Source organism: Hylobates moloch, unplaced genomic scaffold, assembly GCF_009828535.3.
Source record: "Hylobates moloch isolate HMO894 unplaced genomic scaffold, HMol_V3 SCAFFOLD_7, whole genome shotgun sequence".
Taxonomy (NCBI): Eukaryota; Metazoa; Chordata; class Mammalia; order Primates; family Hylobatidae; genus Hylobates; species Hylobates moloch.
The window spans coordinates 20646591-20667150 of record NW_026652282.1 but is presented as its reverse complement, the minus strand read 5'-3'; the positions used below and the strand labels follow the sequence as shown (position 1 = coordinate 20667150).

The 20560-nt window shown below is 45.1% G+C and overlaps 2 protein-coding genes and 1 long non-coding RNA gene across 4 annotated transcripts; 1 reads left to right on the top strand and 2 right to left on the bottom strand.

Annotated features, from left to right (window-relative positions):
- Positions 1-2545: 2545 nt before the first annotated feature.
- SAT1 (spermidine/spermine N1-acetyltransferase 1) lies at positions 2546-5474 on the bottom strand. Of its 2 annotated transcripts, XM_032756691.2 has the most exons (6): positions 5339-5474; positions 5047-5098; positions 4873-4956; positions 3332-3433; positions 3198-3238; positions 2546-3072 (listed from the first exon to the last, which is right to left on the bottom strand). In XM_032756691.2, the coding sequence occupies exons 1-6, from the start codon at positions 5402-5404 to the stop codon at positions 2902-2904; spliced, it is 516 nt and encodes a 171-aa protein (XP_032612582.1). In that variant the 5' UTR covers positions 5405-5474; the 3' UTR covers positions 2546-2901. The 2 variants fall into 2 exon arrangements, with proteins under 2 accessions (XP_032612582.1, XP_032612581.1); XM_032756690.2 differs by lacking the exons at positions 4873-4956; positions 5047-5098; positions 5339-5474 and having other exon boundaries at positions 3332-4348.
- Positions 5389-5478, bottom strand: LOC131383940 (uncharacterized). The gene has a single exon (XM_058441767.1). The coding sequence runs from the start codon at positions 5476-5478 to the stop codon at positions 5389-5391; it is 90 nt and encodes a 29-aa protein (XP_058297750.1).
- A 397-nt stretch (positions 5479-5875) lies between these two features.
- On the top strand, positions 5876-20002 carry LOC116811577 (uncharacterized). Its single transcript, XR_004370488.2, has 3 exons — positions 5876-6166; positions 15487-16923; positions 19873-20002. It is a non-coding gene; the product is annotated as an uncharacterized LOC116811577 (long non-coding RNA).
- The last annotated feature ends 558 nt before the right edge of the window (positions 20003-20560 follow it).

The following is a 20560-nucleotide window of genomic DNA, read 5'->3' as shown; positions in this document are numbered from 1 at the left end:
TGCCTCCTGGGTTCAAGCAATTCTCCTGCCTCAGCCTCCTGAGTAGCTGGGATTACAGGCGCCTGCCACCATGCTTAGCTAATTTTTGTATTTTTAGTAGAGACGGGGTTTCACCATGTTGGCCAGGCTGGTCTCGAACTCCTGACCTTGTGATCTGCCCGCCTTGGCCTCCCAAAGTGCTGGGATTACAGGCATGAGCCACTGCGCCCAGCTAGAAGTTTCCTTCTTAACAGCACCATCTGTCTGAACAAAAGTATACAAAATATTAGCCATAAAAATATGTAATGGTGGGCATGCAGTAACTTTGTTTTTTGTCTAGTTTTATTTCACCTGTCTAATAATTAAAGAGAGCTCCAAAGGAGAAAAAAGTAGATTTCTAACTCCTCTTTATCTCTGAGAATTCATTCTAGTAGAGGAAATGAAGTTTGATGAGATGAGAACAAAAACAGTACAAAGAAGTGAAAAATCATAGACTGAAAATGAAGCTAAATTTTGAAGAGTCTGATCTCAAAATGAAAGGCTCACTACTGGAAGGTTGCTATAATTTCATTTTGTAATTTCAATTTGATATAAATTCTGCTCCACCCATTTTTTTCTCATTGTGTGACAAAATAGTGGTGTTTCCTTGACATACACTTCTTTTTCTTTTTTCTTTTTTTTTTTTTTTAGACAGAGTCTCACTCTGTTGCCCAGGCTGGAGTGCAGTTGCATGATCTTTGCTCACTGAAACCTCGGCCTCCCGGGTTCAAGCGATTCTCCTGACTCAGCCTCCCAAGTAGCTGGGACTACAGGCACGTGCCACCATGCCCGGCTAATTTTTGTATTTTTAGTAGAGACAGGGTTTCACCATGTTAGTCAGGCTGGTCTCAAACTCCTGACCTCCGGTGATCCGCATGCCTCGGCCTCCCAAAGTGCTGGGATTACAGGCATGACCCACTGTGCCTGGCCTGACGTACACTTCTTAATCAACAAACAGATTAAAACTTACATATCTGAGTTAAAAACCAAAAGATGAAAACGGTATAGTGGTTCCTCAAAAAATTAAAAATAGAACTACCTGCTGGGTGTGGTGGCTCACACCTGTGACTCCAACACCTTGGAAGGCCAAGGTGGGAGGATTGCTTGAGGTCAGGGATTCAAGACAAGCCTAGGCAACATAGTAGGACTCCATCTTCATAAAAAAAAATTAAACAATTAGCCAGGTGTGGTGGTGCACAACTGTGGCCGCAGCTACTCAGGAGGCTAAGGTGGGAGGATCGCTTGAGCCCAGGAGTTCAATGCTACAGTGATCCAAGATTGCATCACTGAACTCCAACCTGGGCAACAGAGTGAGACCCTGTGTCAAAATAATAAAATAGAATTACCATCTGATCCAGCAATCCCACTTCTGGGTATATAGCCAAAACAACTGAAAGCAGGATCTCAAAGACATATTTGCACACGTATGTTCATGGCAGCATTACTCACAACAGCCAAGAGGTAGAACCAACCCAAATGTCCACTGATGGATGAATGGATAAACAAAATGTGGTATTGTCCATACAATGGAATATTATTCTGCCTTAAAAAGGAAATCCTAGCTAGGCATGGTGGCGGCTCACGTCTGTAATCCCAACACTTTGGGAGGCCAAGGTGGGAGGATTGCTTGAGCCCAGGATTTCGAGACTAGCCTGAGCAACATGGAGAGACCCCCATGTCTACAAAAAGTCAAAAAATAAAAAAGGAAATCCTGTCACATGCTACATCATGGATGAACCTTGAGGACATTATGCTAAGTGAAATAAGTTCATCACAAAAACACAAATGCTGTCTGATTCCACTTATATGAGGTGTCTAGAGTAGACAAATTTGTAGAGACAGAGTTTAGAATAGTGGTTGCCAGGAGTTGGAGGGAGGGAGAAATGGGGAGTTATTTAATAGATACAGAGTTTCCGTTTTGCGAGATAAAAAAGTTCTGGAGATCTGGCCGGGTGCGGTGGCTCACGCCTGTAATCCCAGTACTTTGGGAGGCCGAGGCGGGCGGATCATGAGGCCAGGAGATCGAGACCATTCTGGCTAACACGGTGAAACCCCGTCTCTACTAAAAATACAAAAAAAGGCCGGGCACGGTGGCTCACGCTTGTAATCCCAGCACTTTGGGAGGCCGAGGCGGGCAGATCACGAGGTCAGGAGATCGAGACCACGGTGAAACCCCGTCTCTACTAAAAATACAAAAAATTAGCCGGGCGTGTTGGTGGGCGCCTGTAGTCCCAGCTCCTCGGAGAGGCTGAGGCAGGAGAATGGCGTGAACCTGGGAGGCAGAGCTTGCAGTGAGCCGAGATCGCGCCACTGCACTCCAGCCTGGGCGACAGAGCGAGACTCCGTCTCAAAAAAAAAAAAAAAAAAAAAACTAGCATAACACATGACCATAAAAACTTTAGATTGGGTTAAAAACTATTTTGAGCAATTCTGTTTATCCAATGATGTTTGCGGGTCATTTTTGTCTTCAACAGCAAGAAAGATGTGTAAGAAAGAAAGAATTAGTAAAAATGCTTACACCAAACAATTAAATCAAAGAGTAGTTTATTAAAAAAGAATCGAACAGAAACTCTAAGTACCAGTGTGTACATTGTACACATTTAAATGACTCACGAGAATGAAGTTTTTTCAAATATATTAAGATCACACCACCTTGTTGTTTATCGAAATATATTCAAGGAGAAAGATCTGATTCTCCAAACTGCATCTGAGATTGCCACTTTAAACAGACCTCATTTCAAACATGCAACAACGCCACTGGTAATAAAGCTTTGGAATGGGTGCTCATTCTATTATTTCACTACAAACAGCATAGAAAGCAAGATAAGTTGGGAATTTATTCTAAAATAGAATGGAGGTTGTCATCATCTACACCAGCACCCCTCACTCCTCTGTTGCCATTTTTAGCAAGTACTCCTTGTCGATCTTGAACAGTCTCCAACCCTCTTCACTGGACAGATCAGAAGCACCTCTTCTTTTATAGAAGTTGATGGATGATTCATTCCATTCTGCTACCAAGAAGTGCATGCTGCTGCAGCGACACCTCATTGCAACCTATCATGAGAGAGTAACACACACACTTGGTGACATTTCAGCCTGCTTTCAAGACCCAATTTTTATTCCATCATTAAAATAATCCAGTAAACTTACAAATTTGGAAACCAAAAACTAAGACATACCTGGCTTAGATTCTTCAGAATTTCTGATCCTATGCCAAAGCCTAAAAAGAAAGAGAAGTACAATTTAAAAAGTCATTGTAAGGATTTATAACCCTGAACTCTCTTCAAACCCTCTGCTCCGAACTCAATCATACCTCTATAATCACTCATCACGAAGAAGTCCTCAAGATACAGTAACTTGCCAATCCACGGGTCATAGGTAAAATAATACATGGCAAAACCAACAATGCTGTGTCCTGTAATAAGAGTATCACATGAGATGTGCAGAAAGAAAACATTCCATAAAAGTTGCAGCTGCAGAATCAGAGGCCTATCATAGGTTTTAAAAAACATACATGCATGTATTACAGAAACAAGTAGCCATGACTGTCTCATGATTTTTATGTGAGTGCAGTCCAGGCCACTGCTGGATGATCTCACTGTTCTGAGAACATGTATTTGCAAAAAGCACACATCAGAACGCACTGAAGTCAGGCTACAACTGTGGACTGGCCACTCTGCAGTCTGCTGGAGCTCACACTCAGGAAGTGAGAACGCTTTCATTACTTGCCAGAGCAAAACTGCTATGGTTTTAAACTCAACACACACATTATTCACATCCTATTGGTATACTGGTATGTTGACTTGGGAATACGTCAGGTTTACACGGCAGTTCAGAATAGTAAATATTTGGAAGTTTACAAACTCTTGCTTCCTTAAAGGTCAGAACATCAGGCCAAAGTACAACGTTTAATTTCAGAACTTGCCTTCCAATTTACGCATTTTCAATTTGCTCTCCCCATTTGTTGAGTCAGAAGAAGCAGCATTGCCCAGAAACAGGTATTACGTAACATGCACATACTCTAAAAGTACTCATCCCTTGTTTTCTGCTCATTTCTTCTAGCCTGAGGAACAGACGTCAGAAAAAAAGCAACCACCCAAACAACTTCCCCTTTTAGCTGAGCTGTCTTCTGACCAATCAACAGGGACCAGCCAGAAAAAAAAAAAAAAAAGGCATCTGACACCCTCTTAACGGGTGTCTACTATTCCAAATGGAGGCAAAGGTTTCAAATTAAACTTTCTAGCCATTTCATATTCCTTAGCAAACAGACAGGAAGCGAGTATCATAGTGGGTTTCTGATCTACCGTGTTTGAAGTGTGTGATAATAGGACCTTACCTCATTTATCATGATCATCTACTTTATTGTGTAAAGGATCTTTTAGTTACCTCCCCGCCCATCCATGTACACGGAAGGGCCATGTACATGGCGAAGCTAGAGACTGTAACCTGAAGATTGGGACAAATTAAAGAAAAAAATGTGATTTAACACAATTACAAAAACTGTTACGTTAGGGTCAAACAAGAACCATTTTATGAAACTGAATTACAACAAATGACATTATACCTAACTCTTCCGGGTCTCCACAGCACTTATACTTACTTAAGCAGCTTAAACTCTTCTGAGTCGCCACAGCACTCTGATACTTACTTAAACAGCTCTTTTAACCTGCCCTAGTATTCTTAAGTGCAGCATATCTAATTTTTTTTTCCTCAGTAGTTTGAACACTTGCTGGCTATTTTTTCTGTCCAAGTTCTCAGTAACTTCGGCCTGTGTAGTCAGTGGTTCTACACAGCCGACACTACTTCTTACATAACACTCGGTCTCTCTGGCTTCTGGAAAGGGAGAGGGGTTACCTTCCGGAGTCCAGTGCTCTTTGGGCACTTCTGCAACCAGGCAGTGGTAAAAGGGGTGCTCTCCAAAACCATCTTCTAGCAGATCTGCAAGAAGGGGGAGCAGGGACGGTAATGGCCTTGGCGAAGGTGACAAGCATAGAACGCTTGTCCCCCGTCCCGCCACTATTGAATTACCTTTTTCAGTTAAGATTACTTGTTCTTCCATGTATTCATATTTAGCCAGCTCCTGGGGGGATGCACATAGGAGAGAAAAAAGTAGAAAACAAAATGAGGCTCCAGCCCGGCCAGCTCAGGGGAACGGAATGGGGCGGGCGGGCGGGGTGGCGGCCGGGCTGGGGATGGGCGCAGAAAGGGGAACAGGCTGGGCTCTCACACCGGCCGAGACCTCAAGACGTGAATCACCCCACCCCGAGAAACGGAGCCACCTCCACCCCACGCCCCGGGAGGAGCTCTGGCTCTCCTCTACCTTGATCAGCCGCAGTATGTCACTGCAGTCGGCGGCAGTGGCTGGGCGGATCACGAATTTAGCCATTTTCGTCTTTTGCTTTTCTTCCCTTTGCGGACCAGGCCCCTGTACTTGAACAGTAGGAGGAGGTGGTTCCTCATTCGTCTCCCGGGAGCGTCCTCTTCTCAGTCAGGCTGGCACCATGACCCAGGGAACCTCGGCGAGTGACGGATAAACCTCAGTCGACCTGCGACTAAGAGCTGCGCACTTGAACGTTGGCCCGGCTCGGCTTTTAAGCGCAAAGAAGCCCCGCCTCGGGCCGTGAGGTGGGACCTCTCATCCAATGAGGCCGCGGCCCCGGGGCGCATCGTTTCCTCTCCTAGGCACCACCCTCTCTTCCGGGCACCCGTGTGAACCCGGAGGACAAAAGTGGGGGTAGCGGGGCGCGCTGTGGGATTCGCTAGTGGCGCCCTCTGGTGGCGCTTCGCGGAGCCTTGGCGGAAACCCTACTGGGAGCCGGTGTGTCCCCCAGTAACATTTGCAAATGGAAGAGGGGAATTCCCTCTGCAGCCCCCCCCGACAAGTGACCTTGCTCTTTTCTCCTTGGCCGGTCAGGGAAGCAAACTCAGGAGCCCTGGCCTTAGGAGATGGGAGGAAGATTAAAGCAGCAGTTCTCAACTCTAGATCCTTTCTAGAGTTTCGGTGGGAGAAATAGTTTTAGAGTTATAGACGTCATTTGCCTTTTAAACTCACAATGGAATTTTCCAGAGGCGACCTGATGTCTAATGATGACACTGCTCTTATGACCAAAGGAATGTGAGCTCGTATATTCTTTTAGAATTTCCTAAGGTAGGTTATTTGGATTTCCCAATAATCTTTTTTCTTTATACTTGTAGTTTTTAGAGTTGACAGCATGTTTTTTCTTACTTTTCTAACCTTCTTATACCTTCTTAAATCTCTAATCTTCCTTGACACTTGATCTTGACACCTTTCCTTCTGCCCGAGGTACATTCTTCATAATTTCCTTTAGTAAAGATCTGCTTTTGCCAAACTTTCTCAGTTTTGCTTATCTGAATGTGTCTTTAATTCATCTTATAATTCTTTTTTTTAGACTAGTCAAGTGCAGTAGTGAGAGTAAAATAAGGAGTTTGATCTGTAACTGATTGTGAACAATCAACTGAGATAACTCACTACCTTTGGACCAGCCCATCTTAAAATTCTTGAAGGATTTATTTCACTGTTTATAGATTTTGAGGTTCAGAAGTTTTCCTCTTTCAGCACATTGATGATATCTGTCTTCTGACTTCGGTTGCTGTTGAAAGTTGTTGTAATCCCTACATGATCCATCTTCTGTGCTTCATTTCTTTTAACTTTTTTTTGAAATAATCATACATTTACATAATATGTGATGATGTTATTGCTCTGGTGACTGAAGGAATATGTGCCTGTGTATTCCCATGTTTTTTACAATTTTCGAAGGTAAGGTCTTTGGATTCCTTGATAATTTTTTTTTTTTTTTTTGTAGAGATAGGGTCTCACCATCTTGCCCAGGCTGGTCTCGAACTCCTGGGCTCAAGTGCTCCTCCCACCTTGGCCTCCCAAAGTGCTGGGATTACAGGCGTGAGCCACCACGCCCGGCCAAAACAATCACTATTCTATTAAACTAAGCAATCCAAAAAGAAGATGGCTTTGGTTTTGCTTTAGTTACGCAGCTATCACTAGTGCTTAGTCATAGCGGTCTAATTTACTGTTACCAGGAAATGTATGACAAGCTCTCCTAAGTGTTGACATTTTAGACAGAAGCAGAGGAGGAAAAGGCCTTCTGGTCATCCATGAGGTCTAGCCAACACTGTCAGGAAAGACTAGTAGCTGTAACTTAGGCAGTTGAGAATCAGTGATTTTTAAAGATCTTTGAGAAAGACGTTTGAGTTTCATAATCTCCCAGGGCGACTCAGTATCCGTGGAATCCCCCTAGGGCAGGAAGGGTAACAGAGAATCTACTTCTGCTTTCTTTTCTACGTACAGGATATTGCTAGCAAAGGCAGAGAATCACTTGTTGAATGTTAGGGGTGGTCTTTTGGGGATAGTCTGATCCCTCCTTCTACAGAGGCAGGTGGATCACGAGGTCAGGAGTTCGAGACCAACCTGGCTAACATGGTAAAACGCCGTCTCTACTAAAAATAATAATAAAAAAAAATTGGGCATGGTGACGAGTGCCTGTAATCCCAGCTACTCAGGAGGCTGAGGCAGGAGAATCGTTTGAACCCAGGAGGCGGAGGTTGCAGTGAGCCGAGATCGCGCCATTGCACTGTAGCCTGGGCAACAGGGCGAGACTCTGTCTCAAAAAAAAAAAAAGTGGAATAGTGATTGTTTCATTAAAATGCATTATAATTTTTTCTATTTGTTTTTCCAGTTTAAGTTTCTTTTTTCTTTCTTTCTTTCTTTTTTTTTTTTTTGAGATGGAGTCTCACTCTGTCACCCAGGCTGGAGTGCAGTGGCGTGATCTCCGCTCAGTGCAACCTCCGCCTCCCGGGTTCAAACCATTCTCCTGTCTCAGCCTCCTCAGTAGCTGGGACTACAGGCACACGCCACCATGCCTGGCTAATTTTTGTATTTTTAGTAGCGACAGGGTTTCACCATATTGGTCAGGCTAGTCTCAAACTCCTGACTTCAGGTGATCCACCTACCTCGGCCTCCCAAAGTGCCAGGATTACAGGCGTGAGCCACCGTGCCCGGCCCAGTTTAAGTTTCATGATCTTTTGCTTTGCTTTGTCCTTATGACAAGAAGAACCTATTCTGAAAAACAGATGGTGGCCAGGAGTGGTGGCTCATGCCTGTAAACCCAGCACTTTGGGAGGCTGAGGTGGATGAATCGCTTGAGCCCAGGAGTTTGAGACCATCCTGGGTAACATAGGGAAACTCCGTCTGTACAAAAAAAATACAAAAATTAGCTGGGTGTGGTGGCGTGTGCCTGTATCCCAGCTATTATACTTGGGAGGCTGAGGTGGGAGGATCGCTTGAGCCCAGGAAGTCGAGGCTGCAGTGAGCCATGATCACGCCACTGCACTCCAGCCTGGGTGACAGAGCGAGACCCTCTCTCAAAAAAACCAAAACAAAACAGACGGCTAAAAAAGCCCACTGTGACTGTGTTTGTGGACATGAAGAAGCCTAGAACTCTAAGAAGTTTGAATGTTTTTCATGGCAGTGAATCACATTATGCTTTTCCATTGTCATGAATGGATAGATGCAACCAACATTACATATATATATATATATATATTTTTTTTTTTTTTTTTAAACAGAGTCTCACTCTATTGCCCAGGCTGGAGTGCAATGGCACAATCTTGGCTCACTGCAACCTCCGCCTCCTGGGTTCAAGTGATTCTCCTGCCTCAGCGTCCCACCTGCCACCACGCCCAGCTAATTTTGTACTTTTGGAGACGGGGTTTCACCACGTGGGCCAGGCTGGTCTTGAACTCCTGACTTCAGGTGATTCACCTGCCTTGGCCTCCCAAAGTGCTGAGATTACAGGTGTGAGCCACCACATTCAGCCATATATATATATTTATATATATATATATAAAATAAAAATTATTTTTTGAGACGGAGTTTTGCTCTTGTTGCCCAGGCTGGAGTGCAATGGTGTGATCTCAGCTCACTACAGCCTCCACCTCCCGGGTTCAAGCAATTCTCCTGCCTCAGCTTCCTGAGTAGCTGGGATTACATGCATGTGCCACCACACCCTGCAAATTTTGTATTTTTAGTAGAGGTGGGGTTTCTCCATGTTGGTCAGGCTGGTCTCAAACTCCTGACCTCAGGTGATCCACCTGCCTTGGCCTCCCAAAGTGCTGGGATTACAGGTGTGAACCACTGCGTCTGGCCTATTTTTTTTTTTTTTAAGAGACAGGGTCTTGCTCTGTCACCCAGGCAGGAGTGCAGTGGCATGATTATAGCTCACTGCAGCCTTGAACTCCTGGGTTTAAGCGATCCTCCCACTTCAACCTCCTGAGTAACTGGGACCACAGGTATGTGCCACCATGCCCGGCTAATCTTTAAAATTTTTTTGTAGAGATGGGAGTCTTTCTTTTCTTTCTTTCTTTTTTTTTTTGAGACAGTCTTCCTCTGTCACCCAGGCAAGTTCTGCCTCCCAGGATCAAGCGATTCTCCCACCTCAGCCTCCCAAGTAGCTAGGATTATAGGCGTGTGCCACAACACCTGGCTAATGCGATAGGAGTCTTTCTATGTTGCCCAGACTGGTTTTGAACTCCTGGCTTCAAGGGATTCTCATGCCTTAGCCTCCCAAAGTGCTGGGATTACAGGCATGAGAAATCTCATGCCCAGCATGGAATTTATATTTAAAATGGCATATATAGCTCCTGAACAGCAGGGGGAAAATGGTGTGAAAAAAGGGATTAACTGTCTAGCATTTGGAAAACTTTTATTTGGTTAGTGAGTTGGCAGATGAACATGTGTTTACTGAGTCTTGTGCTAGGTACTTGGAGGTTTTAAAGGATGACCAAGTTTTGAAACCAGCCCTCAGGGTATACACATTACTTTTAGAGATGTGTGTGTGGTTTTTACAGCAGAATTTAATCTTTGTGAGAAAGAGAATCCCTGTAACTGAGGAGGATTGGGTAGGGGAAGAGTATTGGGAAGGGAATCAGCCAAGGCATTGTCTTAGGCAGTTTGCTTTAATTGTCTCATTTGATTCTTACAACTATTTTTTTTTTTTGAGACAGAGTCTCGCTCTGTTGCCCAGGCTGGAGTGCAGTGGCATGATCTCAGCTCACTGCAACCTCTGCCTCCTGGGTTCAAGCGATTCTCCTGCCTCAGCCTCCCAAGTACCTGGGATTACAGGAATGAGCCACCACACCGAGCTAATTTTTGTATTTTTAGTAGAGATGGGGTTTCACCATATTGGCCAAGCTGGTCTTGAACTCCTGACCTCAAGTGATCCACCAGCCTCGGCCTGCCAAAGTGCTAGGATTACAGGCGTGAGCCACCGTGCCCAGCCTAAATTTTTTTTTGTTTTTTTGAGAGGGAGTGTTGCTTTGTCACCCATGCTGAAGTGCAGTGGTGTGATCTTGTCTCACTGCAACCTCCACCCTCTGGGTTCAAGCGATTCTCCTGCCTCACCCTCCTGAGTATCTGGGATTACAGTCATGCGCCACCACACCCAGCTAATTATTTTTTAATTTTTTATTTTTTAGACAGAGTTTCACTCTTGTTGCCCAGGCTGGAGTGTAATGGCGCAATCTCGGCTCACCGCAACCTCCACCTCCCAGGTTCAAGTGATTCTCTTGCCTCAGCCTCCCAAGTAATTGGGATTACAGGCATGTGCCACCATGCCCGGCTAATTTTGTGTTTTTAGTAGAGACGGGTATTCTCCATGTTGGTCAGGCTGGTCTCAAACTCCCGACCACAGGTGATCCACCTGCCTCGGCCTCTGAAAGTGCTGGGATTACAGGTGTGAGACACCGCACCTGGCCAATTTTTTTTTTCTTTAAAATTTTAGTAAAGATGGGGTTTTGTCCTGTTGGCCAGGCTGATCTCGAACTCCTGACCTCAGGGGATCCTCCTGCCTCGGCCTCCCAAAGTGCTAGGATTACAGGCATCAGCCACCACACCAGGCCCTATTTTTTTTTTTTAAACAGGATCTTGCTCTGTTGCCCATGCTGGAGGGCAATAATGCAATCATGGCTCACTGCAACCACAACTCCTGGGCTCAAGCAATCCTCCCACCTCAACCTCCTGAGTGGCTAGGACCACAGGCACATGCCGCCATGCCTGGCTAATCTTTAAAATTTTTTTTAGGGATGGGATCTTGCTAAGTTGCCTAGGCTAGCCTCAAACTCCTGGCTTCAAGCACTTGTCCTGCCTCAGCATCCCAAAGTGCTGGGATGACGGGTGTGAGCTGCCATGCCTAGCCCTTACTACTATCTTGTGAAATAAGTAATAGCACTGTCTTTACAGTTGGCAAAACCTGAGGCTCAACAGGGGTTACAAAATTGTTAAAGTTGGGACATGATAGAGTTATGAATGTTTATGATTTAAGACTGGTTTTGTTGGACCAAGGGCCACTGCTGTCTACCATTCTACCATGAACACTTTTTTTTTTTTTTTTTGACATAATCTTATTCTGTCACCCGGGCTGGAGTGCAGTGGTGCGATCTTGGCTCACTGCAACCTTGAACCACTTCCCAGGTTCAAGCGATTCTCGTGCATCAGCCTCCCAAGTAGCTGGATTACAGGCATGTGCCACCAGGCCCGGTTAATTTTTGTATTTTTAGTAGAGATGGGGTTTCACCATGTTGGCCAGGCTGGTCTCCAACTCCTGACCTCACGTGATCTGCCTGCCTCAGCCTCCCGAAGTGCTGGGATTACAGGCGTGAGTTACCGCGCCTGGCCCTATTTTCATTTTTTTTTTTTTTTGGATATATACCCAGAAGTGGGATTGCTGGATCATGTTACTTAAATTTTTAACTTTTTGAGTAATCTCCCTACTGTTTTCCGTAGTAGCTGAACTGTTTTACGTTCCCAACAGTGTATAAAGGTTCCAATTTCTCTACATCTACACCAGCAGTTGTCATTTTGTTTTCTGGTTATTTTTATTTTTTATTATTTTTTTTCAAGTGACAAAGTCTTGGTTTGTCATCCAGGCTAGATGGAGTGCAGTGGCATGATCCTAGCTCACTGAACCCCGAACTCCAGGGCTCAAGCAATCCTCCCACTTCAGCCTCCCAAAGCACTGGAATTACAAGTGTGAGCTACCATGCCTGGCCTTTCTTTAATTAAAAAAAATTTAAAAGTATTTTTAGGTAGAGATGGGGGTCTCACTATCTTGGCCAGGCTGGTCTTGAACTCCTAGGCTCAAGTAATCCTCCTACATAGGCCTCCCAAAGTGTTGAGATTACAGGCGTGAGCTGCCACACCTGGCCACCTTTCAAAAAATAGTGGCAGTTACAATAGATGTGAGGTGATATTGTGGTTTTAATTTGCATTTCTCTGATGATTAGTGATGCTGAATGTCTTTTTATATGCTCATTGTCTGTTTATACATTTTCTTTGGAGATATGTCTATTTAAGTCCTTCATCCATTTTTATTTTTTTTCTTTTTGGAGACAGGGTCTTGCTCTGTCTGGAGTGCAGTGTTGCGATCTTGGCTCACTGCAGCCTCTGCCTCCCAGGTACAAGCAATTCTTCTACCTCAGCCTCCCAAGTAGCTGAGATTATAGGTGCATGTCACAATGCCTGGCTAATTTTTTGTATTTTTAATAAAGAAGGGGGTTTAGCTATGTTGGCCAGGCTGGTCTCAAACTTCTGGCCTCAAGTGATCCTCTTCCCTCGGCCTCCCAAAGTGCTGGGATGATAGGCATGAGCCACTGTGCCCAGCCTCCTTCATCCATTTTTAAATTGTGTTATTTGTTGTTTTGGGTGTTTTTTTTTTTTTTTTGGCGATGGAGTCTAGCTCTGTCGCCCAGGCTGGAGTGCAGTGGTGCGATCCTAGCTCACTGCAACCTCTGCCTCTCAGGCTCAAGCAATTCTCCTGCCGCAGCCTCCTGAGTAGCCAGGATTATAGGCGCATGCCACCATGCCTGGCTAGTTTTTTTATTTTAGTAGAGATGGGGTTTCACCATGTTGGCCAGGCTGGTCTTGAACTCCTGACCTCAGGTGATCCACCTGCCTCGGCCTCCCAAAGTGCTGGGATTACAGGCGTGAGTCACCATGCCTGGCCTAGCCAAAACTTATTAAGGTCTGTTTCCTACCAAGCATTGTGCTTGGGGAGTGCCAAAATAAATATGGCATAGTACCTGCCCTCTGGGGACTCACAGTTCAGTATTACAAGCCCTTAAGGTACTGGTTGTGGTAGGAAAGGATCCAGACTTCTGGAGAAAAAGGACAGGTACAGTTAGAACTGAGGGGCAGAAACACGATTCGTAACCCATTCCGTGTGACCTACCTCCTCCGGGCAGCCCTTCCTCTCTCCCCTCCTGAAACTGTGTCTAAAAGAGGGACTACTGCCTATCACTCAGCTCAGAGATCAAACCTTTAACTCCTTATAAATACTTAGGATATCTGAAAAGTGCAGTCAACTATCCTTAGGCCTCCTAAAGTATCAGCTCTTGGTGGGAGCCATGGCTCACGCCTGTAATCCCAGCATTCTGGGAGGTCGAGTCAGGTGGACTGCTTGAGCCCAGGAGTTTGAGACCAGCCTGGGCAACATGGCAAAACCCCACCTCTACAAAAAACACAAAAATTAGCTGGACATGGTGGTACATACCTGTAGTCCCAGCTACTTGGGATGCTGAGGTAGGAGGATCACATGACTCCTAGAACTTAGCTTCTGAAATGCCACTCCTGCACATCTTGGGTTTGGGTTTATTCCTTTTTTTTTTTTTTTTTTTTTTTTTTTTTTTTTTTTTTTTTTTTTTTGAGTCAGGGTCTCACTCTGTCTCCAAGGCTGGAGTGCAGAGGTGCAATCATAGCTCACTGCAGCCTTGAACTCCTGGACTCAAACAATCCTCTCAACTCAGCCTCCCATGTAGTTGAGACTATAAGTATGTGCCACCTGGCTGGGCGCGGTGCCTCTCACCTGTAATCCCAGCACTTTAGGAGGCCGAGGCCAGCAGATCACAAGGTCAAGAGATCGAGACCATCCTGGCCAACATGGTGAAACCCCGTCTCTACTAAAAATACAAAAATTAGCCAGGCGTGATGGTGCACACCTGTCGTCCCAGCTACTTGGGAGGCTGAGGCAGGAGAATAGCTTGAACCTGGGAGGTGAGGTTGTAGTGAGCCAAGACTATGCCACTGCACTCCAGCCTGGCAACAGAGCGAGACTTCGTCTCAAAAAAAAGAAAAAGTATCCGCTACCATACCCAGCTAATATTTTACTTTTTGAAGAGATGGGGTCTCACTATGTTGCCCAAGCTGGGCTCAAGCGTTCCTCCCACCTTGGCCTCCCAAAGTGCTGGGATTACAGGTGTGGGCCACCATGCCTGGTCCACGTCTTGCATTTATATACCTAGATTGTCCTCAGGTTTATGATTCTACACCTGATCTTATTAGAATTCAGTTGAATTTGTCTTTAATTCTCCATTTTCTCTTTGAATTCTGACCCTATCCCACAAGGAGTTTTTTTCCTCCCTAATCCCTCTCCTCTCAGCCTCTTTTCAGAATAGTCTGCAAACCAGTTCCATAAATGGTTTTTATTTGGCCAAGAGGCTCATATAGTCTGAGCAACAGGAAGTAAAAATAATGAATATAGAATTTTTTCTGATGCATTCTATCTTCAATTCTTTGAAAATAATCAGGCCGGGTGCAGTGGCTCACGCCTGTAATCCCAGCACTTTGGAAGGCTGAGTTGGGCAGATCACTTAAGGTCAGGGGTTTGAGACCAGCCTGGCCAACATGGTGAAAACTCGTCTTCACCAAAAATACAAAAATTAGCCAGGCATGGTGGCGCATCCCTGTAATCTCACCTACTTGGGAGGCTGAGGCACAAGAATTGCTTGAAGCCAGGAGGCGGAGGTTGCAGTGAGCTGAGATCGTGCCACTGCACTCCAGCCTGGGTGACAGAACAAGTGAGACTCAGTCTCAAAAAAAAGAAAGAAAAAAAGAATCAGTAAAGGGGGGAGGGGACTAAAACAACAAAATAATAAGTAAAGCCAATATACTAATTCAATTCCATTTAATTCATTTATTGAGCATCTACTACACCTCAGGTATTATGCTGGGTCCTGAGACTACAAAGATCAAACAGGGAGAGTTCCTGACTTCTGAGAATTTGCCACCTAGAGAGAAAGAAAACAGAAATGTAATCAAATACATTGTGATAACTGCTTTAGTGAATAATGTGCCACATGATCTACAGGAAGCAGTAAACAATTAATTCTGCCAGGATGGAGTGCTAGCGAAGTCTTGGTGACGAGGCACCATAGTGGCCTGGAATGCTACAGAGAGGAAGTGACATTTGTCTAAAGAGAAATGAAACTAAATTAGAGAAAAAGAAACTAAGTTATCCAAATTGAATTTCCTAGTTTCATACTAAACCTTTTATAAGGGGCTAAGAAAATTTCCAAAAAATTAAAGGAAAACATGTTTATTTGTCTTTCTGTCTCACTTTATCATATATCTAAATCTTAATTAAAATGTCACTTTAATTACAGGCATTCATGAAAGGTGGCCGGGTACCACTGTATCAATGGCCCAGTTGCCCATCTCCTGGCGAGAGATTTCCCTAAGTGACCTGGCAGTGTCACTATTACCACCACCCCACATGAATCTTGTGCTGGAGGTGAGTAGAGCTGTGTGTCCCTCAGGAGAAGCAGGTGGCATAAGCAAGAGTTCCCTTTTGGTTTCATTTTCAGAGGACCCCAATTGCGTACTCTGCAAGAAATAATGTGCCTCTCAGGATGATTCCAAGCTGAGCCCAAATCACTGAGGGAGATTCACTGAGGGAGCTACCCACTCTGGGTCTCTTCTCCACGGAGAGCTGGACACTTACTGGGACGACCTGCCTGCGGAAAGGAGCTACCTACTCACTTCAAGTTTCCCGAGAGCTGTTCTGTCACTCAATAAGGCTCCTCTCCGCCTTGTTCACCCTCTAGTTGTCCGCGTACCTCATTCTTCCTGGATGTGGGACGAGAACTCAGGACCCAATGAATGGTGGGACTGAAAGAGCAGTAACACAAACAGGGCTGAAATACGCCCTCCTCCCCTCCCCATGCCCCCGCGACTTGCCACGTTGCGGGTGATGTGAAGGAGAGAAGTGCTGTGGCCCTTCAGGGAGCCCAGACCTAGGGGCTCCCTGAGCCAGGGCTGTGACACCCTCTATGGGGCTCTGCGGTTTCTGGTATCTTCAAACTTCTGGGCACCACTGCATTCCCCTTGTCCAGACACAGTGCCCACAGCAGAAGCCGCTTGTGGTTCATCAGATCCAGCTGCAGACTTGCATGGAACCGGCACCTTTGCCGGCGCCTGGAGCTGCCTGCCCAGCTGCAGCAGCTGGTGTGTCTGGCTGTGCGCAGTGGCCAGACCCTGCGTTCGCTCGCCTGCACACCCCTCGCTGTTCCGTGCCCGGCTCACCCTTGGCAGGCGTGGAATCCTGGCTGGTAGCATGAGCTGAGCGCAGCCTGCCAGGCCACGTCAGTGGAACAAGCCTAGCGGGCCTGATCAAAACTCAGGCAAAGGCACCACTGGTCACAGAGCTTTCTAGCTGGAAAAGCAACACCCGAAGGATCCCGTGACACAATCAACATGCTAGGAGATCCCTGCCACCCTGAGAGGCTGCAGGAAGCTGCCTCCATGCAGGCCTCTTCACAGAAGGAGAATTGCAGAGACCATAGGATTTTTCTACTCACAGGAACAGATGGTGTCCGGTCAGGAAGATAAAATGCTTCAAGGAAAGTGCAATACGGATTATAATACTGATGATCTGAGACTCTGATAATGACTCTGAGATGATTCCCAATTCTATGATGAATCATCTCAGAATGACTCTGAGATGATGATTCCTGATTCTACGATGATTGAGGCAGATCTCACTGGTTGGTGAATCTAGTTGGTAAAGCTGAGGCATCACAATACCATCATTTCTTTCTGAGGTGAGAGCTATCCCAATACTTTGAAAATGGTCTACTGGCTGCTCTACCTGTGGAGTAGCCATTCTTTATTCCTTTGCTTTCCTAATAAACTTGCTTTCACGGCTGGGTGTGGTGACTCATGCCTGTAATCCCAACACTTTGGGAGGTGGAGGTGGGCGGATCACTTGAGGTCAGGAGTTCAAGACCAGCCTGGTCAACATGGTGAAATGCCGTCTCTACTAAAAATACAAAAATTTGCCGGGTGTGCTGGCACATGCCTGTAATCCTAGCTACTCAGGAGGCTGAGGTGGGAGAATGGCTTGAACCGGGAAGTGAAGGTTGCAGTGAACCGAGATTGTGCCACTGCACCCCAGCCTGGGTGACCGAGCGAGATTCTGTCTAAAAAAACAAAACAAAACAAAAACAAAACCAAAAACAAACTAAACTTGCCTTCACTTTAAAAAAATGGTGCACATCTCTTCATTTATGTTCTTCCCTCATAGATAGAATACACACTTATCCTCAGACAGGGATTATGGATTTTTCCATCCATGCAAGTGACTTAGAGAATGCCAGCCTTTTGGCATGATGCCAAATGGTAGTAAGTCCTTTTAGGAAGGTGGAGCTAAGTGTACTTCTTGTGTGGCGGAAAAAGCAGGGTTTTTTTTTTTTTTGGCCAGGGACATTTAGATGCAAATCTCAGTGCTGCCAGTTACCAGCTGTGTGATTTTAGACGAGGTACTTGAATTTGAGTGTGATTATGTGTAAAATGAAGTGAATAATAATAGCTTCCTCCTCCTAGGGTTGTAAATACTAAATGATGTTATAAAGCCCTTTGTAGAGTGCCTAGAATATAATAGGCACCCTCTAAATGTTTATTCCTTTCTGGCTACCTGGCGATATAAGGATTCCAACTATTTTTGGGTTAGGAAGAACAGCTGCGAATGGCCTAATGGGGCCCTAAAGTTGTTTTATCCTGCCCTTACACAGGACCGTTCTCTTATTCATTGACCTTTGGCATGAAGCATTGACCTTCCTCACGAATAATAAATGTGTAACGATTCTTGTTTGCCAACCAATGAGGTGTGGCTCAATAGTCATAGAATCAGGAATCATTAGAGTATGGATAATCAGTATTGTAAACCCCATTGTACTTTGCTTGGAGCATTTTATCTGCCTAGCCAGACACCTTGTGAACAGGGTTCAATCCAGAACACATCATCTGGGTAAATTATTTACAAGTCTGTCTCACTTTAGAAGTGGACCTTATTCATGACCTAAATAGCATTCAACTATAATCTACACTTGAAGATTTTTTTTAAAGAAGCAAGCTTACAGAAAAGATGAAAGTAGGAGAAAATGTTCAAAAGGCCATGATTCAGAATATATCAATTCACACAACTTTTCTTCCTTGTTCTTTTTTTTTTGTATTTTTTGAGACGGAGTCTTGCTCTGTCACCCAGGCTGGAGTGCAGTGGCATGATCTTGGGTCACTGTAACCTCCACCTCCCAGGTTCAAGCAGTTCTCCTGCCTCAGCCTCCCGAGTAGCTGGAATTACAGGTGCACACCACCACACCTGCCTAATTTTGGTATTTTTAGTAGAGACAGGGTTTCACCATGTTGGCTAGGCTGGTCTCGAACTCCTGACCTCAAGTGATCCGCCTGCCTTGGCCTCCCAAAGTGCTGAGATTACAGGCGTGAGCCACCGTACCTGGCCCTTTGTTCTTTTTATAGATATTTTACAGATATCAGATCAGAGGAAATTATGCAGTTATAATGCTTAGAATCTGGACAGGACAGCAGACATAACCATTTCTCAGACTTTCTATTTTTTTCCTTTTTTAAAAAAAATGTCAGAAACCTATTTCTTGCTAAATTTTCCCAAACTTTCTTTCAGTACCTAGTCTCTGAAGCCATGGTTAAAGCAAAAATAGGGCTGGGGACGGTGGCTCATGCCTGTAATCCCAGCACTTTGGGAAGCCGAGGCAGTCGGATCATGAGATCAGGAGATCGAGACCATCCTGGCTAACACGATGAAACCCCGTCTCTACTAAAAAATACAAAAAAAATTAGCCCAGTGTGGTGGCGGGCACCTGTAGTCCTAGCTACTCGGGAGGCTGAGGCAGGAGAATGGCATGAACCCCGGAGGTGGAGCTTGCAATGAGCCAAGATTGCACCACTGCACTCCAGCCTGGGCGACAGAGCGAGACTCCGTCTCAAAACAAAAACAAAAACAAAAACAAAGCAAATTTAAGGACCTGTGAATAGCAGTTAAGCACTCTTTATTTACCTTCTATAATATATATTAGTGCAATGCAATTCTCAATTTTGTAATTCTTATTCTACATTTGGAATGCGCCAAATTTATTGAAGACTATAAATTAACACATCTAAGAATTCCAGTGAATCCCAAGCTGCATAAACACAAAAGAAACCACAAGGCATTTCAGAATCAAATTTCTGAAAACCAGGATTAGAGAATTTTTCTTTTTCTTTTTTTGAGATGGAGTCTTGCTCTGTCACCCAGGCTGGAGTGCAGTGGTGCGATCTTGGCTCACTGCAACCTCTGCCTCCCAGGCTCAAGCGATTCTCCTGTCTCAGCCTCCTGAGGAGCTGGGACTACAGGCATGTGCCACCATCACCAGCTAATTTTTGTATTTTTAGTAGAGACAGGGTTTCACCATGTTGGCCAGGCTGGTGTTGAACTCCTGACCTCAAGTGATCCACCCACCCTAGCCTCCCAAAGTGTTGGGATTACGGGCGTGAGCCACCACGCCTGGCCTGATTGAGAGAAAATTTTAAAGATGAGACTGATGGCTGGTTTCTCATCAAAAACAATGCAAACCAGAGATGGTGGAATGACATCTTTAATGAGCTGAAAGAAAAACACTGTCAGCCTAGAATTTTATATCCAGTGAAAATGTTCTCCAAAAATGAAGGCATAACCCAAAAATGGATTCATATTTCAGGAAAGCTAAAGGCGAAAGAATTCATCACTAAAACTGTACTACGAGAAATGCTAAAGGAAGTTGTTCAGACTGACAGAAAATTATACCAGATGGACACTTGAATTTACCCAAAGGAATGAAGAGCACCAGAAATGGCAAATGTGTGGGTAAATAGAAAATATATTTTTCTTGTTTTTAACATCTATAAAAGATATTTAACTATCTAGGGTGAAAGTAATGGACATGTATTATGGGCTTTATAACTTTTGTGGAAGTGGCCGGGCACAGTGGCTCACACCTGTAATCCTAGCACTTTGAGAGGCTGAGGCGAGCGGATCACTTGAGGTCAGGAGTTCAGAATTAGCCTGGCCAACATGATGAAACCTCGTCTAGACTAAAAATACAAAAAAATTAGTGGGGCAGCTGGGCGCGGTGGCTCATGCCTGTAATCCCAGGACTTTGGGAGGCTGAGGCAGGTGGATCACCTGAGGTCAGGAGTTTGAGACCAGCCTGGCCAACATGGTGAAACCCCGTCTCTACTAAAAATACAAAAATTTTAGCCAGGCATGGTGGTGTACGCCTGTAATCCTAGCTACTCGAGAGGCTGAGGCAAGAGAATCACTTGAACCCGGGAAGTGGAGGTTGCAGTGAGCCGAGATCGCGCCATTGTACTCCAGCTTGGGCAACAGGGTGAAACTCAGTCTCAAAA